The sequence below is a fragment of the Diadema antillarum genome, unplaced genomic scaffold (assembly GCF_040938485.1).
Source record: "Diadema antillarum isolate AM-2024a unplaced genomic scaffold, OU_Dant_1.0 seq00000035_RagTag, whole genome shotgun sequence".
In the NCBI taxonomy this organism is placed as follows: domain Eukaryota; kingdom Metazoa; phylum Echinodermata; class Echinoidea; order Diadematoida; family Diadematidae; genus Diadema; species Diadema antillarum.
Genome location: NW_027271149.1, coordinates 2,272,570 through 2,296,947, shown reverse-complemented (window position 1 = coordinate 2,296,947; position 24,378 = coordinate 2,272,570). Strand labels below are relative to the sequence as shown.

General features: G+C 38.7%; 1 protein-coding gene across 1 annotated transcript; it reads left to right on the top strand.

The window, feature by feature from the left end:
* The first annotated feature begins 6,238 nt into the window (after window positions 1-6,238).
* Window positions 6,239-23,494, top strand: LOC139725383 (RNA-binding protein 28-like). The gene is made up of 16 exons (XM_071636465.1): window positions 6,239-6,866; window positions 8,587-8,635; window positions 9,553-9,686; window positions 10,906-11,102; window positions 12,310-12,481; window positions 13,059-13,148; window positions 13,990-14,051; window positions 15,029-15,282; window positions 16,194-16,303; window positions 17,552-17,607; window positions 18,385-18,532; window positions 19,124-19,344; window positions 21,081-21,230; window positions 21,997-22,071; window positions 22,631-22,978; window positions 23,213-23,494. The coding sequence occupies exons 1-16, from the start codon at window positions 6,239-6,241 to the stop codon at window positions 23,351-23,353; spliced, it is 2,835 nt and encodes a 944-aa protein (XP_071492566.1). The 3' UTR covers window positions 23,354-23,494.
* Window positions 23,495-24,378: the final 884 nt, after the last annotated feature.

Genomic DNA, 24,378 nt, shown 5'->3' with positions numbered 1-24,378 from the left:
TCCCATTCAAACTTTTCTTGGTCAAAAAGTGATAAGCAGGATATTGCACCACAGACTATAAAGAGTTTAATCGCAAAATGGTCTAAGCGCTATTTTTAAACATTTCAAAGTAAGTCCATCAGATAGAGCAAAATGTAACCTTTCCAGTAATACCTCACTTGTAACATAATAAGAAATATTCTAATGGTTAAAAATATCCTGTATTTTGTTTTTAGCGGCTTTGATCACAAATATCTCAATTGAACAAGAAGGGATTTAGCTCGTTTTCGAATTAGGCCTAATTTCTTCATAATTATCGAAACTCATATTATCACCAACTGTACGGGAAACGTCGACAGCCAAAACGTCCTTGACAAAACTCCAACGCGACGTTGCACAACTTAATCAGTTAATCTTGACAGGAAGCACGATGGTACTGGTAATCCCTGACACAGGGAACACGATGGTGCTAGAAACGATTAACAATATTTCTAAAAACAAAACTCATTAGCTTCGAATTAATCACTTCAAAAGGTCTTGATCAATCTTACAATTACCAGCGTGTATCTTCCGGAACTTTTATTGGACACAAGTTTAAAAGAAAATAAAATGGCCCCATTCCTACATTGAGTAATTTCAAGTAGCTACATGTATTTAGAAATAAACTGTTAGAAAGATATTTTGATCAAAATTATCAGTCATCCTGCTTGACATCTTCTCCCCTGACTTTTCGGTATATAATTATTTTGTTCATTCTTATGTTTGCCTCTTAATTAATCATGATATTTTATTTTTTTTTTGCGGGGATATAAGTGATGCATGTACAAGCCATCCTTTAGTCTCCCTCACTTTGATTTAGTCTCCCCCATTTTTGTTCTCATAATTCCAAGTGTTGGTAGTGGTGTTATTAAATACATGTACATTTGTACATGAAATTGGAAAAATGTTTGCATAGTAATAATAATTCTTATAATCATTGTAACTCAGTTATGTTTGTTTCATACTTTTTTGAACTCAAAGTTGAAATTAATTTAAATCAATCAAAAATCAATCAATCATTATATATATATATATATATATATATATATATATATATGTGTGTGTGTGTGTGTGTGTGTGTGTGTGTGTGTGTGACCGTGCACCACAAAACCAACTAAAAATCTTACTCCTTCATTTTACGTGAGGACTCAAGAAAGGTGAAACGGGTCAACCAAGTCAATCTATCTAGAGTTCTTCATATTTTCTGAAAGAGCTATTCTTCTACATTATTCCTCACTGGGGCTCATAAAATGAATGGGAAAGTGTGTTTTAAGCAGTTTTTCTGCAATCTTTTTTTTTTTTTTTGTAGAGTTGTGAGATCAGCTATGTATTAGAGATTCCCCCTTTACATTTCTTAAAAATCATCTGCACACTCTTCACTCTCAACTCTAATAACTTTTGAAAAGATGATGCTACTGCTTTGAAAATTGACATTAATCATGGACAGAGTGTGTTAGTAGAGCATGCTCAATTTCAGCTTAATTTAGATAATCCCTTCATTGTTGTTGCTCCGGTAGTTTACATCCTGTTTTTTTTTCCCATTCTTCGCACGGCTAGCACCGTTTGGTACAGATTAAGCGCTTGAATAGACTCTGTACTTCAGAGCCTCAGTCTCTTCTCGGTTTTCCAGAATGTGTGCCTTCTATCCAATATGTTAGGAGAGTACACATTTGAATCGAGTTACAAATACAACATTTTCAAGCTTAGAGACTGCTCTTTCAGACTCTGTCTTTAACTAAAAATCTATGTCTGGCGACGTTTTGTTGGTTTTGTGATGCACGGTCACTCGTAAATATACACGGCGATGGGTATCATTATTATTATCATTATTGTTATTATTATTATTATTATTATTATTATTATTATTATTATTATCATCATCATCATCATCATCATCATCATCATCATCATCATCATGGCATCATCATCATCATTATTATGCCGTGTATAAAGTGTTGGTTCACCCCCTTTCTTTCCTTGCGCAATGTAATTTGATGCAGAGGGCTCTGTGGAAGCATGATAGATCTGCGAGGGTGTGTATGTAGGCCCTACATTGTGATTCAGTTGTAAGCATGTGCCCACTTGTGTGTGCCATCAACTGTGTGTGCGTGTTTGTGTGTTTGCTTGTTTGTTGGATTACAGTTCTTCAAAATAATTTCGCACGTGAATTACAGTGTAGGCCTACATGATTCAAAGGAGAACAAAATAATAGGTTGTGAATGTACATAATGGGAGAGCTCTTTTGTTCGAATTGGTTTATTTATTTTAATAGGCGCGGTCACACTGGCAAACGATCGAGAAGATCTTTATTACATACTAAATATCTCGAAGTGACCGCAAACTTCTCGTGAAACTTTTCACTCCAACTAGGGATACAAATATATTTCCTTCTTTTTCTTCTTAATTCTTCTTCTTCTTTTGGGTACCTCCCTCAGTAACTTCCTATTGGTTCCCACAGATTAGATTGAGGAACAGTTAGTTCACATATATTTATCTTATGTTTTTACTTCATTTTTACGACAGCTTATGGATGCTGGTTGCAACGGGTTGAGGAACGCGAATTCATCAATCGCATGCAATCGTCCGAGATTCGATTGATAATCGAAATCAATCACTAATCATCGGGCAACATGGCGACTTCCAGTGGACATGTGGGGCTAACGCTGTTTGTTAGAAATTTGCCATATTCGACCACGAAGGAGGATTTAGAAAATGTTTTCGGAGAAATTGGTCCCCTTAAAAAGTGTTTTGTCGTGACTGATAAAGGTAAGGTCATTCCTATGCTGTAGAGATAAAAAAAAAAAAAAACGTTTGTTTGTTTGTTATCAAGCCGTTTTCATGAAACACAGTCCCACCTACTTAGATTTTTGTTGGAAGTGTCCAGTGTTACACGTGCGGCGCTTTACTATTTAGAGTTTAGAACTACATGTAGATGTGCTGACTTATTCTAGGTCTACTAGATCTAGTCTTAGACTATTGTTGACTAACTTGCATTTTATAGGTAAATGCACTTAAAGTTCACATAAGAAGCCGATCGCCAAAAACTGGACTGTTTGTGTTTTTGAAAGGCTTATTAACCATACTTTCCTATCTCACATCTTTCAAACCCCTAAAAAGGTTGGTTTTTGAGGAATATGCGTTCAAATTTCGTCAAAATATCGAAGCCTTATTCCCCGTTGAGTCAAGACCCCTAGATTATGATGTCACGTAAGGGTATTCCCTCTTATGTCCACGCAAATGCAGTGCTGTCAAAGCTTTAAAATTGCGTCATATCGCTCTCTTATGATGGATTTTATGTTCTAATTTGTTTAAGAATTATTAGAAAAAAATGTTCTAGTGAACGATTTTTTGATACATCACATAATATTCAGAAAATTTAGAATTTTGAGAGGACTTTTTTAGTTTTATTTTGGTTGGAAAAATAACGTCCCGCGTAAAAGATTAATCCGCGAGTGATGCGACTCTGTACGTGCCAGCGCGCGGTACGGTGCGGACGCCAGATGCTGCCAGCAAAGAGCTACCTCTGTGTGTGTGTGTCACTACGTGTGTGTGTGTATGTGTTGTGTATGATGTGCATATCGAGGCAGGAAACTGGGCTGGTGTCGCTTGCGATAGCTCCTATAGGCCTACAACACGCATCACAGCATAGCACGCACCCTGTACTGTACATATCGGATACAGTCACGCTCACAAATCACGTACGTCTTGCAAAACAACCAGACTAAATTTCTGTCTACTATTATTAGTTTACTTGTGGATTGGTTATGATCTTATCGTTGTTCATTTATATGGCATTTATATTTCGAAAGTGCACTCGCGATGCTCGAGTCACTGGCACTATAAAGCCGAGAAGTCGGTTGTGAATACAATCATGTCCGCTTAGCCAAAGTGCGAACGTAACCATGCTCGCCATGCCGGCTGCCCTGGCTTGCAATCGCGATGCTCTCTCGTCCGCTCGGCTCCCCGAATTTTACCGGCGGGGCTGCCTAGCTGCTGCTAGCTAGCTGCGCCTGCATACATACGCGGGGTTCGTACGTGTTGTAGGGCGCTCAATACGGTACATGTGAATCGAATGTAAACTGAATACCGAGCACGTACGTACGCACGCAGCGCACACAGGGTATGACAACACATAGGGGGAGTGGCTTCTGCGCTTGTTACGCGTATTTTCTAACCGCTGTACGCTCATTATCTGATCGCTGGAGATCCACACGCGAATGCAGCTTTTCGGCGTTGTTTGCAAACATGATTTGGGTCACATTTTCATGCGTGCTCGTAAAAAAATGGGGTGATATTGCTGTGATTTCAAAGTTAAATTTCTCAAGATAGAAACATCATTTCGCCATGAAATTTGAAATATGTCTTAATGAATATGTCTAAAATCGAGACGAGGAGCATCCCCGTCGTTTGCCATTCCATCTCCATCGAAAGGCAGCGGCTCATAGGGTTGCGGCACCCGTGGCCCTGCCGCTGCTTCCCCGGCTGGATTGACGTCGACAGCACCTTGCTCTCCCACTTCTCCATCGTCCTCTCCCCAGCTTACATCTTCCCAACTTCCATCGTCCTCGTCTATATTCTCGTCCCCTTCTCTGCTTTTGTCGCTTCATTCCTCTTCACTAACGTACTCCTCAAAGTCCATAAAAAGATCACTCTGATAACTCACTGTTCTCGGCCATTTTCGGAAGGAGTGAAAGCTCAAAATTGATCGACGCGAAATTTCGAAACGAACCGCTATGAAAAAGTTACGATGATACAAATGTGAACCGCACGTACGTACGTACAATGCATACGATACGAGCTGCGAGGTGATACGTCATACCGACCGACGGCCGACCGGATCTACTTTCGCACCAAAACTATGAGGAGAAAATTGTGATAATTGTGTGAAATTTGGGCTTGTTGCAGATCATAGTAATACAAAATAATTGTTTGAGAAGAAGCAGTTCATGATAATACTATTAAGTGTAGACAAACAGTAAAGAGTTGGTGTCAAAAGTATAAATAGCAGAGATTTCAGACTTTGAAAAAAAATTGACAGAAATTCTTTCCCGATGCCAAATGCTTTTCTACAGAGCATCCGGGGCCCGTGGCTCTAACTACCCTGGCGTGACGTCACAACTTTTGGAGTCCCGTACTGTGGCTGGTTTTCGAGGGGGAGGGAGGGGGATGTTTGGGACTTGCAAATAGCGGATATCTAGATGCTTGCGGGGATTTGAGCCAAACTTTTTGCATAATTGGTCAATTACCAACATATATTTCATCTACAAACGAATTTTACGAACATTTATTCCCTTCATATAGGATCTTTAATCAATTGTGTTGAAACTAGTTCCTACTCCTAGCCATCCGGCATCCAGGCCATCTGGCCCACTAGGCCTACCCGGGCCATAAATTGCATAATTTTACTGCTATATTTACTGCCCATCACTTGTCGGAGTTGTATGTTGTCATGAAACTGGGTGATACAGTCCAGGGGGGCATTTCATGAAGGAACTTGTCGGATAAAATGTCCGACAAGTCAATTATATCCAACAAGTTCAGAGAAATCAGCCAATCAGACTAAATGAATTTCTCAAAACTTGTCGGATATACAATTGTAAATTTACTTGTCAGATATTTTATCCGACAAGTTCCTTCATGAAATGTCCCCCAGATTGGGCCATGGACATGGCCATGGCATTGCCATTATTGCGTTCATGAAATCATGCCTTTATGGTTGCCACAAAGAGGAAGATGTTTCAAAAAGTGGTCTGGTGGTGAAATGCTATCATCATTTCAAATGTCGGCAGAATTCTGCCTTTTCTCACATTCATCACCCACCCCCCCCCCCCCCAAAAAAAAAGAAAGAAAAGATGAATGTGTCTAGCATGTCTATGTCTATATAAACAAACGGATGCTCATATTTAAATTATTCACCACCTGTGAGAGTGTTGGTTAGCTTGGTGCAGTGGTAGGGGTTTTACTTATTTTGGCAGTCCTGGGTTTAATTTTGGGGGCTAAATTATTTAGGCAGTGACAATCACATGCGTGTGTAAAGGGAAATGATCTGTTCGAAAACCTGCAGTCCGCATATCAACCAGGGCACAGTGTGGAAACTGCTCTTGTCAAAGTGACAAATGATATCCTCCTAGCCCTCGACAAGAAACAGATGGTACTCCTTGTCCTCTTAGATCTATCCGCAGCGTTCGATACTGTGGACCACGATTTGCTGCTGATGAGAATGTCGCATCGTTTTGGAATCTCTGGAAACGTTCTCAAATGGTTCCACTCTTACCTGACTTTGAGATCCCAAGTAGTTACTTTGTTGGATTCTTCATCAAAGCAGTGCTACATCGAATGTGGTGTCCCGCAGGGCTCCGTGCTGGGACCTATCCTCTTTACCATGTATACTTCTCCTCTTGGTGACATAGCAAGACGTTTTGGCCTGAGCTATCATCTCTATGCTGACGACACGCAGCTCTATGTTGCCTTCAAGCCAGGAATAACCGATCAGGTCTGTTGTCGGCAAATTCAGGATTGCTTGGCGGCAAATCAGGACTGGATGAGTGGCAATTTCCTGAAACTTAATAATGACAAAACTGATGTGATCCTGATTGGTTCCCGACACCAACACTCTGTGTTTGAGATGGAGCACATTTCCCTGAATGGCCAGAATCTGTCACTCTTGGAATCAGTTCGTGACCTTGGAGTGATCCTAGACAACAGATTGAATATGAATGACCACATCACAAGTGCCTGTAAGAGTGCCAACTACCATCTGAGGAACATTGCAAGAATTCGCAGATTCTTGTCTGAATCTGATGCAGTCAAGGTTATTCACGCCCTAGTATCGTCACGCATTGACTATTGTAATGCAGTATTAGCTGGTCTGCCTAACTCTTCTATCTGTCGCCTCCAAAGAGTACAGAACAGTGCCGCCCGTGTTCTAGCTCGTGTGAGGAAGAATGTTCACATCACCCCAATACTAAGACAATACCACTGGCTTCCAGTCAAGAAGAGGATTGAGTACAAGATTCTTACCCTTGTTTTCAAGGCATTACATTGCATGGCTCCGAAGTATCTTCAGGACTTGGTCACAGTAAAGCAGTCAGCTTACAGCCTACGTTCTTCGTCTTCGACGGTGCTACATGTTCCCAAAACTCGGACAACCTACGGGGATTGCGCCTTCCTCCATTTGGCTCCTTCACTTTGGAATAAACTTCCGGATAATGTTCGTAACATGCACAGCCTAGATACTTTTCAACGACATGTCAAGGCATATCTTTTTGCTCAATCATATGATTAGGGTTCTTTTTTGTGTGTGTGTGTGTGTGTGTTTTCTTCTTCTGTTAGGCGTTGTCATTGTTTTGTATTATTTTGTATGGTATTGCACTGTATTGTAATGTACTATTTATTTGTACCTTTTCTATTTTCTTAAGAGAGAGCAGAAAGCGCTTTGAGTAGTTTGTAACTGGACATAGCGCTTTATAAGAAATTACTTACTTACTTACTTTACCATCCAGCCACACAAGTGTGGTTGTAGCCATGGCCCAAGTCGCTGGATACAGCCACACTCGTGTGTATTACAGTGTGTACATATCCACACACACACGGAGAAGCTGAACTGATGCCATGTCTGTCAAGCACATGAACACCATACAACCAGCTTGCTCGCAAAGCGATGAAAGTTACGTCATTTTCATACACTGTACCTTCTAATATTGTTTTCTTACAAATATTTTTGTTTCGCTCCATTCTTATTGTGTTTGCTTGATACGGTGGGTTTAGAATTATAGCAAAGTTACAACTGCTGTTGAATTGGGGGACTTCTGATTGACATCGCTAGACTGCTGTTGGTAGGCCCTACATCGTGACTGCGGGTGCTAGCGATCGCTCAGCGCAGGTACATACATGTATTACTTTTTTTTCCCCCAAATTTTAGTGGGGGATGTACCCTGGTAGGGTACAAATTGTACCAGTATTCGGTCACTTATCACTAATCACAAGCCAGTAAGTTCTTTTTCTACTGTCACAACACATGCAAATCACATCATTTCACATACATTTTCACAAATTTTGCGAGTCAGCTGCTATTCGTGAAATTAAAAGCATGCAAAAATATTGACTCTAATGCCGATATGAATGTGACGTACGCGTATAATATTTCTCCGTTCAGTACAGGACTCCACGATCGCGAATTTAACCACTCGCGAAATTGTCGGGAAGTCCCGATTCATGAAAATTTAGACTCACGAAATATATGGCATATAATACAGTAGTAAAGACTATTTGTATTTCATCCAAACTACTCAACAAAATAGTCAATTGTTTAAACTTGTAGAAATAGTTCATGTACCACTACACCAAGTACATGAAGCTTTCAATGAAGCAGACATGCAATGGTTTAGAGTCCTTCATTGCTTTGTTCTTAAAAGTGAATACTCTTGATATTGATATGATTTACACTAAATTATGATTATGACCACTGTACAGTGTACAATTGTACGTGGACTGGTTTAACAACAACAACACACACACACACACAAGTCTTAACAGTTCATGAACCCTGTCATTTCTCCTCCTCTAAAGGTGTGAAGGACAAATGCCGTGGATTTGGATATGTGACATTCGCACTGAAGTAAGTGTTTTCTTGTTCCTTTCTGATTTTGTAAGTGTATACTTGGTTTTGTCTTGCTCACCATTGATTACATAATTGCATTAAACAGTTTTGGATGGCCATGAATTAATGCTTTCATTTCTCTGATATTGCAGGAAAGAAGGTTTTGACATTACTCTTTTGGAATACAAATAGTGATACTTGGCAATGCAAGTTCAATATGATTTCATTCAACTACTGCAGATGCTGAATATTTTGTTACTCAAAATTTAACAACTCGCCAAAATGTCGCCCTCCAGATACCTGCTCATGTAGTGTGAAAGCAATGTGAGTACATACAACAAGGGAAGGCAACAGCTGCACGCAAATGCCTAGTCTAAGGAGCTTGTACATGAATATATGAAGAGCTTATTTGCAAAAGGGGCTAGATCCATTTTTGATGAAAATTTAGTTCTTAGCATCACCGCACAGAATTCAGTTTGAGTTATTGCCTTGTAGTTACACTAAAAATTTCAACTCCAGACAACCGTTTGAATAGAAATCATGGCAAAATTAGATTTAGAATTTCCATACACTTGTGTACAAATTCTCACAAACAAACCACTTTTTCTCCAAAGTACTAAAAGTGGATCTAGCCCCTTTTGCAAATAAACTCTTCATATGCTGAGTACATGCTAGCAGTTTGATATTCACATTCTTTACACAGTTGTATCACAAAATCAAGTACCCATGCTATTGTCTTCCAACTCCGGATTACAAAAAAAAAAAAATGCTATGCCTTTGAAATATTTGATATTTCCAATAATAAATCATCTACAGTATGTGTTACCAATTTAGAAATTAAAGTGTGTACAGTATTACAGCTTGCAGAGAGCTGATTATGGATATTTTAGATTGTCTTCACCCACTCTCTGTTTCACTGGTTCCATTGCCTGCAGGGATGATGCAGAGAAAGCCGTTAATTCCCCCAAGTCTCTACAGGGAAGGAAGCTGAAAGTTTCCTTTGCTGACAGGAAGCCCAAGAGGGATGTCCATTCTGCTGCAAAGTCCGAGGCTGGTGGCATTACAGGAGGTGAGGCTGACTGGTAACATCATAAAGTATTCTTGAATGTGTTTGTGTATATGTGTGTGTGTGTGTGTGTGTGTGTGTGTGTGTGTGTGTGTGTGTGTGTGTGTGTGTGTGTGTGTGTTTTGTGTGTGTGTGTGTGTAAGTGAGGGAGTGAGTGTGCTTGTGGAAGAAATCACATTCACCTCTTTTCTCAGCTGTGCTGTGTCTAAGTTGGTAACCGATGCAATATGATTTGTAACCCTCGTTTAAATCTATGTGCCATGTTTACACGCCAGACTCAGTTGACACCGTGCCAAGTTTGCATATTCTGTTCAAACGCACAAACCTGCCCAAACCGATTGATAAATTGCCAAATGCTACAGTACAATGAAAATGTTTCTCGTGATTCCATTCTTGACACATGTACACTGTACTAGCTAGCATTATATGTGGTGACTGAGTATCAAGCGGTGTTCCCTACTGGATTTCAGAGTTAGTTCTGAGTTTCTGTCACTGTTTTCTGTCCGAAAGTCATGACTACTGATCATTTGAAAGAAAAGCAATCATAGATTTGTCGTGCAATTTACATCAAAACACTGCTTGGTACAGTATTTTCTCAACAACTTCTGTCATTACATGTCCAGGGTAACAAAAATCTATAAAAGTTACATAGATGTGAAAAACAAAATGTTTTTCAAAAGCATGGTTATGTTGCTGTCTCAGAATAATGTGGCACACATGGGGTTTACACCATGGAACATAGAGTGCACATACACCATAACACCATGCTTTCTTTTTCAGACGATTTTCATTGTACATTTGGTAGAATGTAATATGTGCATGAAACACATACATGTTTAGCCCATAATTCATATTAATGACCTCTAATTTTGTTGTTTCTTGATAACTTTACTACCAACAGTGCTCTTTAAATGGGATTATCTGTGTGACTGTAGCATTACTTTGTATTACTTTGATAAATGTCTGTCAACTTTGTATTCTTTATTTGCAGCGATGATGTATGGACTCTGTCATGTCTAAAATCTTGAATTGAACAATTCACAAGCGATACAGTTTGACCCATATTAGATCATATAAATGCTGCATTTCCTAGAAGTCAGAATAAGACCTTGTGTACCCTGTTGACCGTAAGTTACTTTACATAATATGCATTTGCAATATTTACATGACATAAAATATTACATTTATCTGACAATTGTTCTATTTCCTCTGACTTTTATAGATGATTCCTCAGACACTAAAACACGACAACCTGTGAAAAGGAAGAGTGAGATTATTCAGAAGAAAGAGGATCACGCAGATTCCCAAGGAAAAGAGAAAGAAATGCAGAAGAAAAAGAAGAAAAAGAAGAAAGGGGACGTGGAAGATGAGAAGGAAAAGAGGAGGTGTAGACTTATAGTGAGAAACCTCCCATTCAAGGTATTTATTGTGTGCATTTTGATGGTTAACCCTTTGTGTGCTTTGAGTATTGATTTGCACAGAAAGCCCCCATAGCATTTAAGACACTCTCCAAAGTGCCTAGCACAAACAGAGTTAATTCTACTGAATCTCATTTGACAGCAGCTGTGTTAGAGACATCTTTCACTAGCTGCCCTTGATAGAGGTGACCTTGATTCACCCAAAGTTTGCTCAGTATAAGAGTCTGCTGCAAGCAATAATGTACAATACTGTGTGTCTATACCACTTCAACCCGGATCGCAGCCCCTCCCTCGCACATGAACATATGCATGCACACACACTCACAGTATTATACAGAATGAGTGTTTGTGAAGGGTTAATTGGACCAATTATTTTTCACATGCTAGTACTTGTAGTACTTGCTGCAATAATGTTGCCAAATTTGCTTTTCCAAAGCATTTCGATTAAACCCGGCTTTCATTATAAACGTGCCACTGTAACACTCTACACAAAACACACCACACAATATACAATAATGGTATGCCATGTTTGGTGATATTTTGATAAAATCCATTAGAAAAGTGATGGTATACAATGATATTGTGAAGATGCAACATTCAGTCGTATCAAATGCAAAGTGCGTATCTCTTCCCTCCTCTCTTACTCTCATTCTCTGTTACATTATACTGCATATGTGACCACCTGGCTCGATGCCCACAAAAAGTGTGCCAAAATGAATTTTGACTTTCCGAAGTAGTTTAAGAGTAAGCTCTAAACTTTAAAATGGTACATGACTTTTTAAAATGGGACCATCCTATGCCATCAAAAAAGTGTTTGAAATAAGAGAGAGATAAGAAGTGCAGCTTTATACAAAAGGGATTTGAAAGATTAGGGTCACTCAGGCATGCTGTGCAGAAGTATCAATTGAAAATATATTCTATTCTCTGGTGAAAGCAGCACCCGCCAGAACAGTTATGGTTCCATTTTGTTTTAAGCTGCCAAACTTTGACAGTAGGTAGAGAAAAGCTTCTAGGACTTGGATTACATTTCTCCATTCCAAGCTGATGTATTTGAGATTCTAGAATTTCACCCCAGATTACATATTTTGGTCCATTACAGAGAACCATAATCTGTGACTTTTTGTGGATTTTGAGCTGGGCGGTCACATTTTTTTTCCCCCCGTTAACCATGGAGATCACTTGTGTTGTCATTGATTGATTCTCTCCAGTGCTCAGAGGAAGTTCTGAAGTCTGCCTTTGAGTCTTTTGGGCAGGTGAATGAGGTTCTGCTGCCAGTCAAAGGCAACTCGTCCAAAAAGCTCGGCTTCGGCTTCGTGCAGTTCCAGTCACTCAAGAATGCTGCCAAAGCCGTGAAGCACATGAATGGCCAAGAAATAATGGGTAAGATGGTTAGGATGTGTGCATCACAATATTCTCAAATTTATGGGGCTCCTGATCTCTGCGCTCAAATTCTTGAATAGGTGTAACCTACATGGGCCATTGCAGTACTGCAGTATTAAAGTACAAGGATATCTTTGAGTGCAACTTGTGTATGGTTCATAAAGAGACGTGCAAATCATGCCATCAAAAAAGTGTCAGATTTGAAGACCATGGTGTTCAATATTGCAATTTAAGTCTCCTTATTAACAAAAAGTTACAGTCTATTTTGCAAACTATGCAGCATATTACTGTTGATTAGTACCGCATTGACACTTTGCATGTTGTACTTGAGAAAGCTGATTGCAGTTTATATGAGATATATTATTCCCATTGTAATCTATTTATTTGTAATAAAATGCAGGAAGTTTGCCTTGTGACTTCTACAGAAAATTTAAAATGATTTGATAGCATTTGCAGTACACAGGTGTTAACTTGAAGTTTTTAATGCTAAATGCATTTGTGTGATACTAAGCTTATCACATACTACCAGGGAGGTACTGTTACTTCTGCCTTGTTTTTCTCTGTATGAATTGTGCAGGTCGCACAGTGGCTGTTGATTGGACGCTACCAAGAGAGGATTACCTTAAAGCAATGCAGGAAACAAAAGTGCATGGGTCCAACACACAAGGTAGGCCTATGTGAACTACTATGCTATGGTGGTCAATCTATTAAAAGAATAATAAAGCAAGAAATACTCGCAGCATAAAATTTTCGCCCAATTGGAGCAGATGGCCTATTTCGCGGCATGGAATTTTCACGAATTGCCATTGGCATCCAATGCATATAGTGAAGACGAGAACTTTTGCATGCATTTTAATTTTGCAAATCTTTGCTCTTGCGAAATTCATGAAATCAAAATGCACATGAACATTTCTGGTTTCACAGTAGTGAATTCTGTTGAAGAAGCCTGTATCACCTAGGAAGTTTCTGAGCTGTACTGCACTGTGCAGAATTAAAATATCGCCACAGATTCAGGCAACAGAGATTTCGATGAGATGGTGCGTGATAAAAGCAAGATTTCTTCAACACTCCAGGGTGCTGTGAGGGTTGTCATGTATGCTGTAGTAAGTGGATGGTCAGAACTTGTACTCCTCAGGTGATTATAATATCAGAAGTGACAATTAACTATTCATTTCCCTATCAGTGACACATCCTTCCTGAAAACATTGATGATATGCTAAATTGCAAAGTAAAATGATTTTAGCACCATCACAAAGAATACTGCTAAATTAGATTGTAACAGCACAGTTTGTATTTACAGACCTCTTGCAGTTCCTCGTAGTCAGATTCCTTGGGAATCATATCTGTTTAAAGAAAAAAAAATGGAGCCTAAATGTGCATACTATGAAAATTGAAACTTGATTCATTCATGTGATATCATTGATTATGCACAATTTAACCACAATTGTTTAATCACTTGATATGTTTATGATAGTATTCTCCTTTTTTTCCCCCTTTGTTTGGGAAAGATGATGAACAAGATGAAGACCAGGAAGATGAGGAAATGAAGGAGGAAACAGATGAAGATATGGTGTGTACATTGCTATAGGATCATGTCTTCTGTAATATATGAATGTTTTTTGGAGGGTGAAGACAACATGTGGTACAGAAAAATGTCCTAAAATGTGTTTATTAGAATTTTGCTGAGGTTTGTAGAGATTTTCATTGTCAGTGTATGAGAATGCATATTTTTTATAAAAAAAGTTTAAAGATTAAAGGGAATATACAGTACTGGTTGAGGTGGGGATTCATGTTTTGAACATTCCTAAGTGAGATAATGAGAAACCTCTTATGAAATATGAAAGAGCATGTAATTTTAAGAAGGAGTCAATGTATATTTGATGAAAATTGGTTTTCAAATGGCTGAGATATTAAAAAAAAAGTGATAACAATAAAAGGCGGCAGGCCACGCCTTTTATTAGGATCTCTTTGTTTCGCCTTGTTTTGGGATATCTCAGCCATTTCAAAACCGATTTTCATCAAATAAACTTTTGATACCCCTTAGAACTGCATGCTCTTTGACATCTCATAGAGTGGTTTCTGAGTATCTCACAAAACATTAAAAGCTAAATGCTCACCTCAACCATTACTGTACACACCCTTTAATAGTACCTCTTTGTAACCTCACAAATTTTCAGGATTTTACACAAGGACAGTTGGCATTATTATTTTATATTGCAGCTTATAATTTGTTTGGTACTAAGGAAATGGCCTCTTCAGGTCATTTCTTCTCTCAAGATTTTACATTCATATTTTGCACTCATTGGGATAAGAAGTAGAAATGGAAAATTTTTGTCTGGATGTCTGGTATAATGTCACCATTAGAAATTAGATGCATTCATGTAAAATCGGCTTCAAAGTGAACCTTTTTGTTAAGACATTAAACAATGTTTAAACGAACTATAAACTCATATTGGATACTCTTCTGTGCTTGATAATACACTGACACACTGTAACAGTCTCCTTTGTTATTTATCTCTCTTTCTCTTTGCCACCCCTACCCTGAAGTCCCATAGTGATGATGAAGGGGGCAGAAGTGCAGATGATAGTGACGTGGGAGATGAAGATGACGAGGAGGAGGAGGAAGAGGAGAAGGAGGAGACATATGAGGAAGAAGAGGAAAGTGACGGCTCTGAGGAAGATGACGATGAAGAAAATGAAGAGGGTCATGATGATGGGATGTCACTCGGTAAAAAACCACACAAGACTAGGGACAGGCAGCTACCTGAGGACATACAGGAAGGAAAAACGCTCTTTATCAGGTTAGACATCCATAAAAATTTCTATTGAAATTACAAAGGCATTTATTTACGAGGGGAGATAGAATCCACCTTGGTTCCATCAAAGCTACAGGTATGTATTGATTGTAAAATTGTATTGTTAATCTCAGTTTTCAAAACTATGATATTTCATGCATTTTGCAATGTGTAGGTCAGCAAAATAATGCAAACTTCTCAAGAGTGAATGCACCTTATAATTACCTACAAAAGTGAATATATTGGTTAATATATATGTATATTTCACATACCTACCAAATACTCGTATTCTTTTCAGGAAAGAAAGCTTTGCATGAGTTTTCATTCCTGTTTTTTATGAACACATGTCAAAAGTGATGTCTTACTATCGGAGGGGAGTGAAAATTCCTAGGTTTATTATATCTTTTATCACTATTCATTGAATTTCAGAGTGGACAGTTGCAGTACTAGTATTTACAAATATTATTAGTTACGGAAATTTGTGTGAGAACACAAATGTTAAGATTTTCAAGCCGCAAGTTTTCTAGCATTTGGCTCAAAATATAGAAGAAAGCAAATATTGCCTCTTACAGTGCACTCCCATTATAACGAACATGGTTATAACGAAATGAAGGTTATAACGGAAGTAAAAATTTGCACTGCAACATTATCTGCTCTATGTTTGTTATGTTTATTTGTTCGGTTATAACAAAATTTTGATATAACGAGAGAAAACTGCCAGTCCCGAGGACTTCGTTATTATGGGAGTCCACCGTAATCAGGAGTCAATACTTTTTCTTTCTTTTTTTTTTTTGCAAGCAAAAAGAATGTGAGAGTATAGTTATGTCCACTCAAAATGACCACACATATTTATGTGCATAGCCCTAGTTCTAAAGTGATGCATATCAAGAAGGGATATTTGTTTGCTCTTGCTTCAGGAATGTTCCCTACGACTGCATGGATGAGGATGTGACAGAAGTCTTCTCACCCTTCGGTGACGTCGAGTTTTGTCGGGTTGTACTCGATCAGATGACAGAACACTCTCGAGGTACATATGAATTGATTGTAGTTGATTTGTGATTATGTGACCACTGAAGACACCAGTGACTGCTGGTAAGCAAGCAGTCATAGGATCGGAAGATTCAAGTCCCTTTTAGAGAGGAAATATATCAATTTTTTTTTCTTCTAAATTTCATGACATACATGAAAAATTGTGAGGGTATGACATCATCATCTTGCTTTAATATCTGAATATTTATAAGGACTGGTCAAGAAACGTTTTTAACAAAAAAAAGTGTGTTGCCAAAATGTCATATTTTCTTCTCATATAATTTCTTCTTCCATTTTTGCCATTTTTGCATCATTCTGCAGGGAGTTTTTTTTCTCTGTCTTTTGAAGTTTATGTATTCTTGGGGTGGATTTCCTCTTTTGAGATCTCAGGGCAATGAGGATGAATGCCTTGAAGGGCCCTGAAAACTGCTCTAGCTAGGGGACTTGGACCAGGGACCTCATGATTGACTGTCAGTGGTGTTGTCCACTGAACCACAGCTGGTGATGAGATGAAACTCATTTTAATGGGGAGTGTCACTATGTGGATGCAGCCATTAGTATGACTGCTACTACAGATACTTCTGCTGCCACTGTTGTAACCACAAGTACTACATGGATTACAACCCCTTCTCCTTTTACTTCTTCAACACTGAAACATCATTGCTACTGACACTTAAACCATAGCCATCACAGATCACTTTAATGATCAGTATAACAATACTGCAGTGATGAAGGAGTTGTAATCTTTGATGATGACACCGATAATATATCAGGAAATGTGCATATTACATAGACGTTGCATGCATATATTTTGATGGTGTCCATATTATATTTAGGAATGCTTTACTCTGCAAAGTCTATCATGATCACAATTGTTAACATGTATCCTCGTGTTGCACTGTTTCATTAGAACATATTTTATCCCTCCAAATATACCTGTAAAATTAGCCTTCCTGGTCACGTATCACACTGTGCCTTAGTCCAACTGCAAGGCCATAGTGGCACAAACGATGAATATGGAGGATTATGTAATCTCTATCCAGGCACAATTAGTCAGAAAACACTCCAACGGACATGTTAATCGGCAAACAAAATGCCGTAATGCCTGAGGTCATTAGTCCCATGAGGACATTTTTTTTGGTAGCATACTTACTGCAACAGAAATCATGAGCATTATAATTTGCATGATACAGATTTGCAGCAATGAGATATCTCCTTCCCCCCCCCCCCCCCATTGTACTTCCAGGAACAGCATTTGTGAAGTTCAAGAGGAAAGAAGATGCTGAGAAGTGTCTCCAAGAGGTAAATCTGATCATTGAAGTGAATGCAATGGTATTTGCATCGTGTGCAAATTAAATCGCCGATACGCACCTTAATGTGGTCGTATTTAAAGAGTAGAATCAGGAGCACAGTATGATAAAAGTTTCATCAAAATCAGACATGAAACAGGAAAGCAATGAATTACAATGTTTCACATTTGTTTTTGTTTTTTTACCAAAAACATGCAATTTTGAACAGGTTATGGTGTCATCACCCCACACTCTCCCATTAGCCCATTATTCTTTATTTAAAGAATACACACGTATTGGTGAAACCACTTGAACATGGTGTGAAATTGCACTTTGATTTGACAAGCAAACTAGTATTAAGGATATTACAAAATGATTAAGGTTTATCTAAAGTAAAATGGAAGTTTATGAGTGAAAAAGAAACAGTCTGGTACGAATGTTGATGTTATAGTGACTGACCGTGTTGTCAATTGGCATAAAGAAGTAATTGGCAGAACTGTTCTATCTATCTACACTTCTATCATACCTGAAATGATTCTGATCAAAATTATTCAAGGCATGCATAGCTTCACCTCTATCAGATTGATTGCATTTCTCTTCTTCCATGGCTCAAACATTGCTCAGATGGGAATGCTGTATTTTCACAATTAACAAAGAAGAAGATAATGCTTCTCATAAGCTCGCCAACCACCTGACAAGGAATCGTAATAGATGGTTTACCTGCTACTGTGCCTGTTGTAAATATTGATATCGAGAGTATCTCTTATCCATGAACTCTGCTTTATATCAGGGCACCACTCTGACCTTGCGAGGGCGTCTGCTGGCGGTGAGTCCGGCCATCAGTCGCGCAGAAGCCGTCCGTCTTAGGACGGCGGAGAAGGAGAAGGCCAAGGAAGAGCAGAAGGACAGGCGGAATCTCCACCTGCTCAGGGAGGGCAGTAAGTGTGTCTCCACCCTGTCTCTAGGGCATTTGTAGTTTGCCTGATTTGATACCAATTCCCCATTATCTGTAGTCAGCTGGAGTTTATCGCAATGTCTTTGACAACCTTTCTCCTGTTCTCTAGTTCATGCAAGTTTGTTGTTTACTTTGTGAGATTATCAAGATGCTTCAATCAGCTTGAAGTACAACAAAAATTTGATGTTCTGAGTTTCATCAATTTCAAAGCCTCTTACACATGCATGGCCCTCTTTAAAGTGTTCTCCTGTACTCCAGCATCTGTCTGTTTCTGTAAGATTCTTGTTGAGGGTAGACTGATCAGAAAACATGGTAAAGCCACTAACAAATGGGTAATCAAATGAGTATGACATTTTGTATGAAAATGTCATACCTTTTCATTCATATCAGAGTGATTCTTGGATTTATCTACTGTCATATGTCTTTTTTTTCTTATTTGATACAACTTCCCTGTAGTAGAATCAAAGGAGAGATGCTCTTTATGAGGAATGATTATTATTCTTTTTTTTTTTAATGAGGACCACATAGTCCTGGCATGCGGTTAATGTCTATCGTTTCCATCTTCCCCATGCAGTGATTCGGCCGGGAACCAAGGCTGCCGAGGGCCTCCCCGAAGTCTACCTCAACAAGAGGCTCAAGGTGGAGGAGATGAAGCGGGACAAGCTTCGCAACCTCAACATCTTCGTCTCGCCGACTCGCCTGGCGATCCACAACCTGCCCAAGTCTGTGGACGACAAGCGTCTCAGGGAGCTAGCCAAAGATGCTGCTGGAGACAAGAGGTCGAAGGTCATTGAGGTCTGTTGTACCAGTGATATGTGCCTCTATGTAAGATTGATGTAGAATAAATACTGCCATCTACATTGAAGAGACAGTCATATGTGACCTTGCATCACAAAACCACAAAAAAGTCATCAGACTTATGATTTATGTATAGCTCAATACCAGTGGACTTTGTGTAATCTGTCTAAATAATGGAAAGATACAAGACTGTAGTTCACACCCTGGAAAAGTGTTTACTGAAAAAAGAGGCTTTGAAGTTCAGGGTCTACTCAAGTGCTTAATCTCACCAAGCTGCTCTATGCATAAATCAAACAAAAAACAGGATGTTAAACTCCAGGGCAACCACAATGAAGGGATTATTAAATGAGGCTGACATTTTGCTTACTCTTGAAGCCCATTCTATTAATGACTAGCATTCCCATATAAAGCAGCGGCATTATCTCTTCAAAAGTTATTAGACTTGAAAGTGGAGAGTATGTAAGGGTTTTTAGGAAATGAAAAGTGGCCTCTAAGACACCATACCTAATAACACTATTATACAAAAGTGTAACAGAAAAACTGCCCTAAAATAAAAAACAAAACAGCAACAACACAATTTCCTATTTTTTATGATTTTTTTATGATTTAGAATTACAAATTTGTAGGTAGAAGAATTACTCTTTCAGATGACATAAAAACCTCAAGATTGACTAGGTTGACCTGTTTCACCTATTTTGAGTCCCCATGAAAAATCTTAACGTGAGACTTCGTATTGGTTTTGTGCTACACAGGCACATATAGTGCAGTACAGCACCCATAAAAGAAGTACTGGGTAGTTGTGACCGATTAATCTGTATTGTGCCGTTAGTATCTTTGATGTGTTGAAATTTAATGAGCATTTTAGATTCTGGATAACTTCAAAATTGTAATTCGAACATGCAACCCTTCAGCTCTGTGAGATCAATGTGACTCACAACTGAAGGTCATGGAAATTATTAGCTTTAGAAGGTTTCTTTTGCTAAAATACTGAAATTTCATTCGTGTTTACCCTCAAACAGAAAAACTTGAAAATTATGATGCAAGCATTAATTCTTCAGGTCTCCAGGTTTATTTCCACTTACAATGAAATAATCTAGGAAAGTAGGAGAATTCTTGACAAACTGTCTTAAATATCATTGATTATTTTTATGAAAAGAATGCAATGTCACTTCAGTAAAGGAAGTGTATAAGTTAACATATGGTGAAAATTTAAAGAAGCGGGTTTAATCCTACTTGGATTAGTTAAACAATTTATATGGAGATGTTTACCAAAACCCAAATCTTCACCGACTGCACAGCTTATAGAACGTGGGAGTCCATTAAGTGTTAGAATACCCTGTGCTCATGATGGTCAAAGTTGTTTCACAATCCGTTTTAATAGAGAGAGAGTTTCTCAATACCTGTGATTTAAATTCACATTCCTTTGTGTCTGTACAGAGGTAGAGTATGACGTTATAGAATGCTAACTCTGATGATAAAAGTCAGTGGCAATGTTTAGCAAAATCAGTACTAAAATGATTATTTTTGTGAGCAGGTACCTCCTCCAACTATTTTTGGCTATTATCATTGCACTTTTCTGCAATTCATTATTTTCAAATAACTGTAATTTCAATCAATTTTAATTGTACTCATATTTCCATTTTTACAATGATATTAGAATTTAGAGTGATAATATTGCTCTGTTGTATTCTTCATCCCCACTCCTCTCCTGCCTCTGCCTGCCAATACTTTAGGCCAGGATAATGCGAGACAGGAATCAACCCAATGCCAAGGGGGTCTGCAAGCCGCTTGGCTTTGCCTTTGTAGAGTTCACAGAACACCAGCATGCCTTAGCAGCACTTCACCATCTCAACAACAACCCAGATTTGTTTGGTCCAGCAAAGGTAAAAACAGTTGGCATCTAATTAGCAAGCATTGATTTGATTTTTTAGATTCTTTGTACTCTTTTACAATTTTTCTCGTGCTGTTAACAAGAGACATTACTTATTAGGTTATGCTTATAGAATCAAACTAAAGTGTTCATAGAATATTCAAGAGTTATCAGTTTTCATTGTGATAGAGGTTGTGTACCCTGCTTACCATGTCATAGTAAAACAATAGCACACTAGCAGAAGAAAAGAAAAGCTCTTCTGATTTCAAACCTATCAAAGTCATTGCAATGCTACTGTAAGCCTCAAATCTGCCTTCATTCTCCAGGAGGTAATGCAGTATGTACCAAATCATTTGGATTCACCATAGGCTACAGGGATATGTATTATTTGCCAAGACCAAAACATTGATAAATCTCTTTATTACACTCTTGTGGTTTTGAATTTATTTAATTTTCTTTCAGAGAAAAAAAAAGGGAATGATTTTGATGTAAGTAAATGTGAATGCAAAGTCATGTCATTGTACACAGCAACCTGTTTTCATTTGTTTGTTTTATTATACTGTTCGTAAAGTTCACACTGCCTAAATGAGATTCGATGGTGCCCAAGATACCTATCGTATTAATCAGTTATTTTCTCAGTAGTACTAGAGACAGCCATCCATATCTCCCCCAGCTACCACCACCAAAAGAAAAAGCAAAGATTTAATTTTAAATACTTTCATATCGGAACATAAAGGTGAGCTTGAAATAATTTTGTCTGATACTTGTCTTTGTTCTAGCGACCCATTGTGGGATTTTCCCTGGAAAACAAGCGAGCACTTGAGATCAAACAGAAGAGAAAAGAGAAGGCAATGGTAAGCATTAAAAAAAAAGAACTTTTAAAATGAACAAAGAAACTCACTAAAATGCACTGTCTGTGTCGTGTCTTAATTGTCTTCAGTGGACATTTTACATTTTGAATACATTTACATACATTTTGATGTGATTATTCTGTGTGTATTATTTTAAATGCCTGCACCATGTTTAGTCATGTATATGTTAACGATTTGCTGTACCTTTTTGTGTTACATTATTATTGTTGATAGTTGTGTTATTTGTTTTCACTATGGTAACATTACACTTTTAGATGAATAATTTCTAGATTTCATTCATTCCTAGTATTTCCTGTGTTGTTGTGAAAGCCTTGTTCTTTAGAGACAGGCTAATTTTTTTTTTTTCTGACTGTTTGATTTTACAAAAATTCTTTACTATATTTCCCAGCAAACTGAACCTAAACTTGATATATGAGAAGAAAGAAAACAAACTTGCTTCAAAACTGTTAGAGTTGTGAGACCATTATAAAATGATTGTCATTGCTTGGACTAGTAAGATTGCAGTCATATGTATGTACTTGTTGCTTGCCCCCCACCCCAGATGAAGCAAGATGTCCTGTCAGAGAGGGGTAAGCAGGAGGACATGCCCCAGCCACGGAGGCCATACTCTCAGCAGAGGATACTGAGCCAGCAGAGGTCCAGCCAAGAGGCACCCGCCCCAGCCAACGAGGCCATGGTCATGCCCGCTGGTGGCAGGAAGAAGGCTCTGCCGCGCCACTTTGGGGCCAAGAACCGCTGGCGGGACCGTGGGCGTGTGGCGGAGGAGAAGAGGAAGAGCCGGATGGAGAAGAGGAAGACCCTCCAGCGACAGGTGTGGAGCAGCATGAAGGATCCCGTGCCGGCTGGAGCGCTGGGCGTGTCCAAGAAGGAGCTCAGGAAGGAGAGACGAGTAAGAGAAACTCTTCATAACTCTTTTTTATGTGCCATGGCGTATACCCCCTGTGTGCCACATTATTCTAAGGCAGCAACGTAGTCATGCTTTGGGAAAACATTCTGTTTTTCAAATCTGTTTTTCAAGACTTTTCTAGATTTTTGTTACCCTGGACATATAATTAGCAAAGCTGTAGAGAAATGCCAAGCTAGCACTTGCCACTTTTTCTTTGTTTTTATTTGCATTTTACAGAAGAATCAGAGTAAGAAGAAGCATGGGCGGGATGTGAAGGAGGAAAAACAGTTCAATGCCATGGTCAGCAAGTACAAGAAGAAGTTGATTGGTAGCAGTGGGATGACTGGTCAGAGGGGATCATCCAAATGGTTTGACTGATGATGCTGCACCGGCGTATCACCGGAGGAGGCAGGAACCCGGTCCTCTGGGCTCTGCCTGGAGGCTTTGGGGAGAGATTGAGACAGGCGTCTTTTGACCAGTAGAGAGCAGGAGGATGGTTTTGACCAAAGTGACCGCAACTCTCAGCCATCAGCAAGAGTGTCTTTGACCCACAGATTCATGGTGTCTCTCTGCTGTGATAATGGGTGTGACCTGATATAGGGTATCAAAAGGCAACAGTTCCACAAGGAAATTATGCAATTTTCAACTTGCAGTTCATATTGAATTCCTGACATTATTCTGTAGAGACCTTGCCAAGTCTACTTTGACAGCTTGTCTGCAGGAATGGTTGGTCTTGCAAGAAGGAACATGGACCAATGATTTCACTCCATCAAGTTGAATTTGCTAGAGAAAAACACTGAAGACTCTTGCTTGTACTGGAAATGTCAGTATTTGAGCCTTGTTTAGCAGAATAATATCTAAGTCAAAGGAAAACCATGAAGATTCATCAGAGGTCAAAATTGGTAAAAAAAAACCAAGAGGAGGAAAGATTCTTTTTCTCCCAAAATGTTAAACACAAAATACAGCACAATGTTAAATAATTTACCCTTCTGAATGGACTCCATTTTACTTTTTTGATGTTTTGACCATAAACCTGTCATTTTTTTACCTTACAGTGTTCATTTCCATCATGATGTCAGTGGTGGTCAAAGTCAAGAGAATGTTATTGAGAAACAAACTCTTTATTTTGGAGTGTCAGTGTAAGGTTACAGTGATGTTTGGTACCAAAGGCAATCACAACTCACCAATGGAAACACATTGCTAGGTACTACTTTAGCGTATCCAGAGTGCTCGGAACCACTGAAACTTCGATACACAGGACCGGCAGTTTTCTTTCATAATATCAAATTTTTGTTATAACCATACAAATAAACAATAGACAACATAACGATAATATTGCAGCCTGAATTTTTATTTCGTTGTAACCAGAATTTCATTGTAACTGTGTGCATTGTAATGGAGTG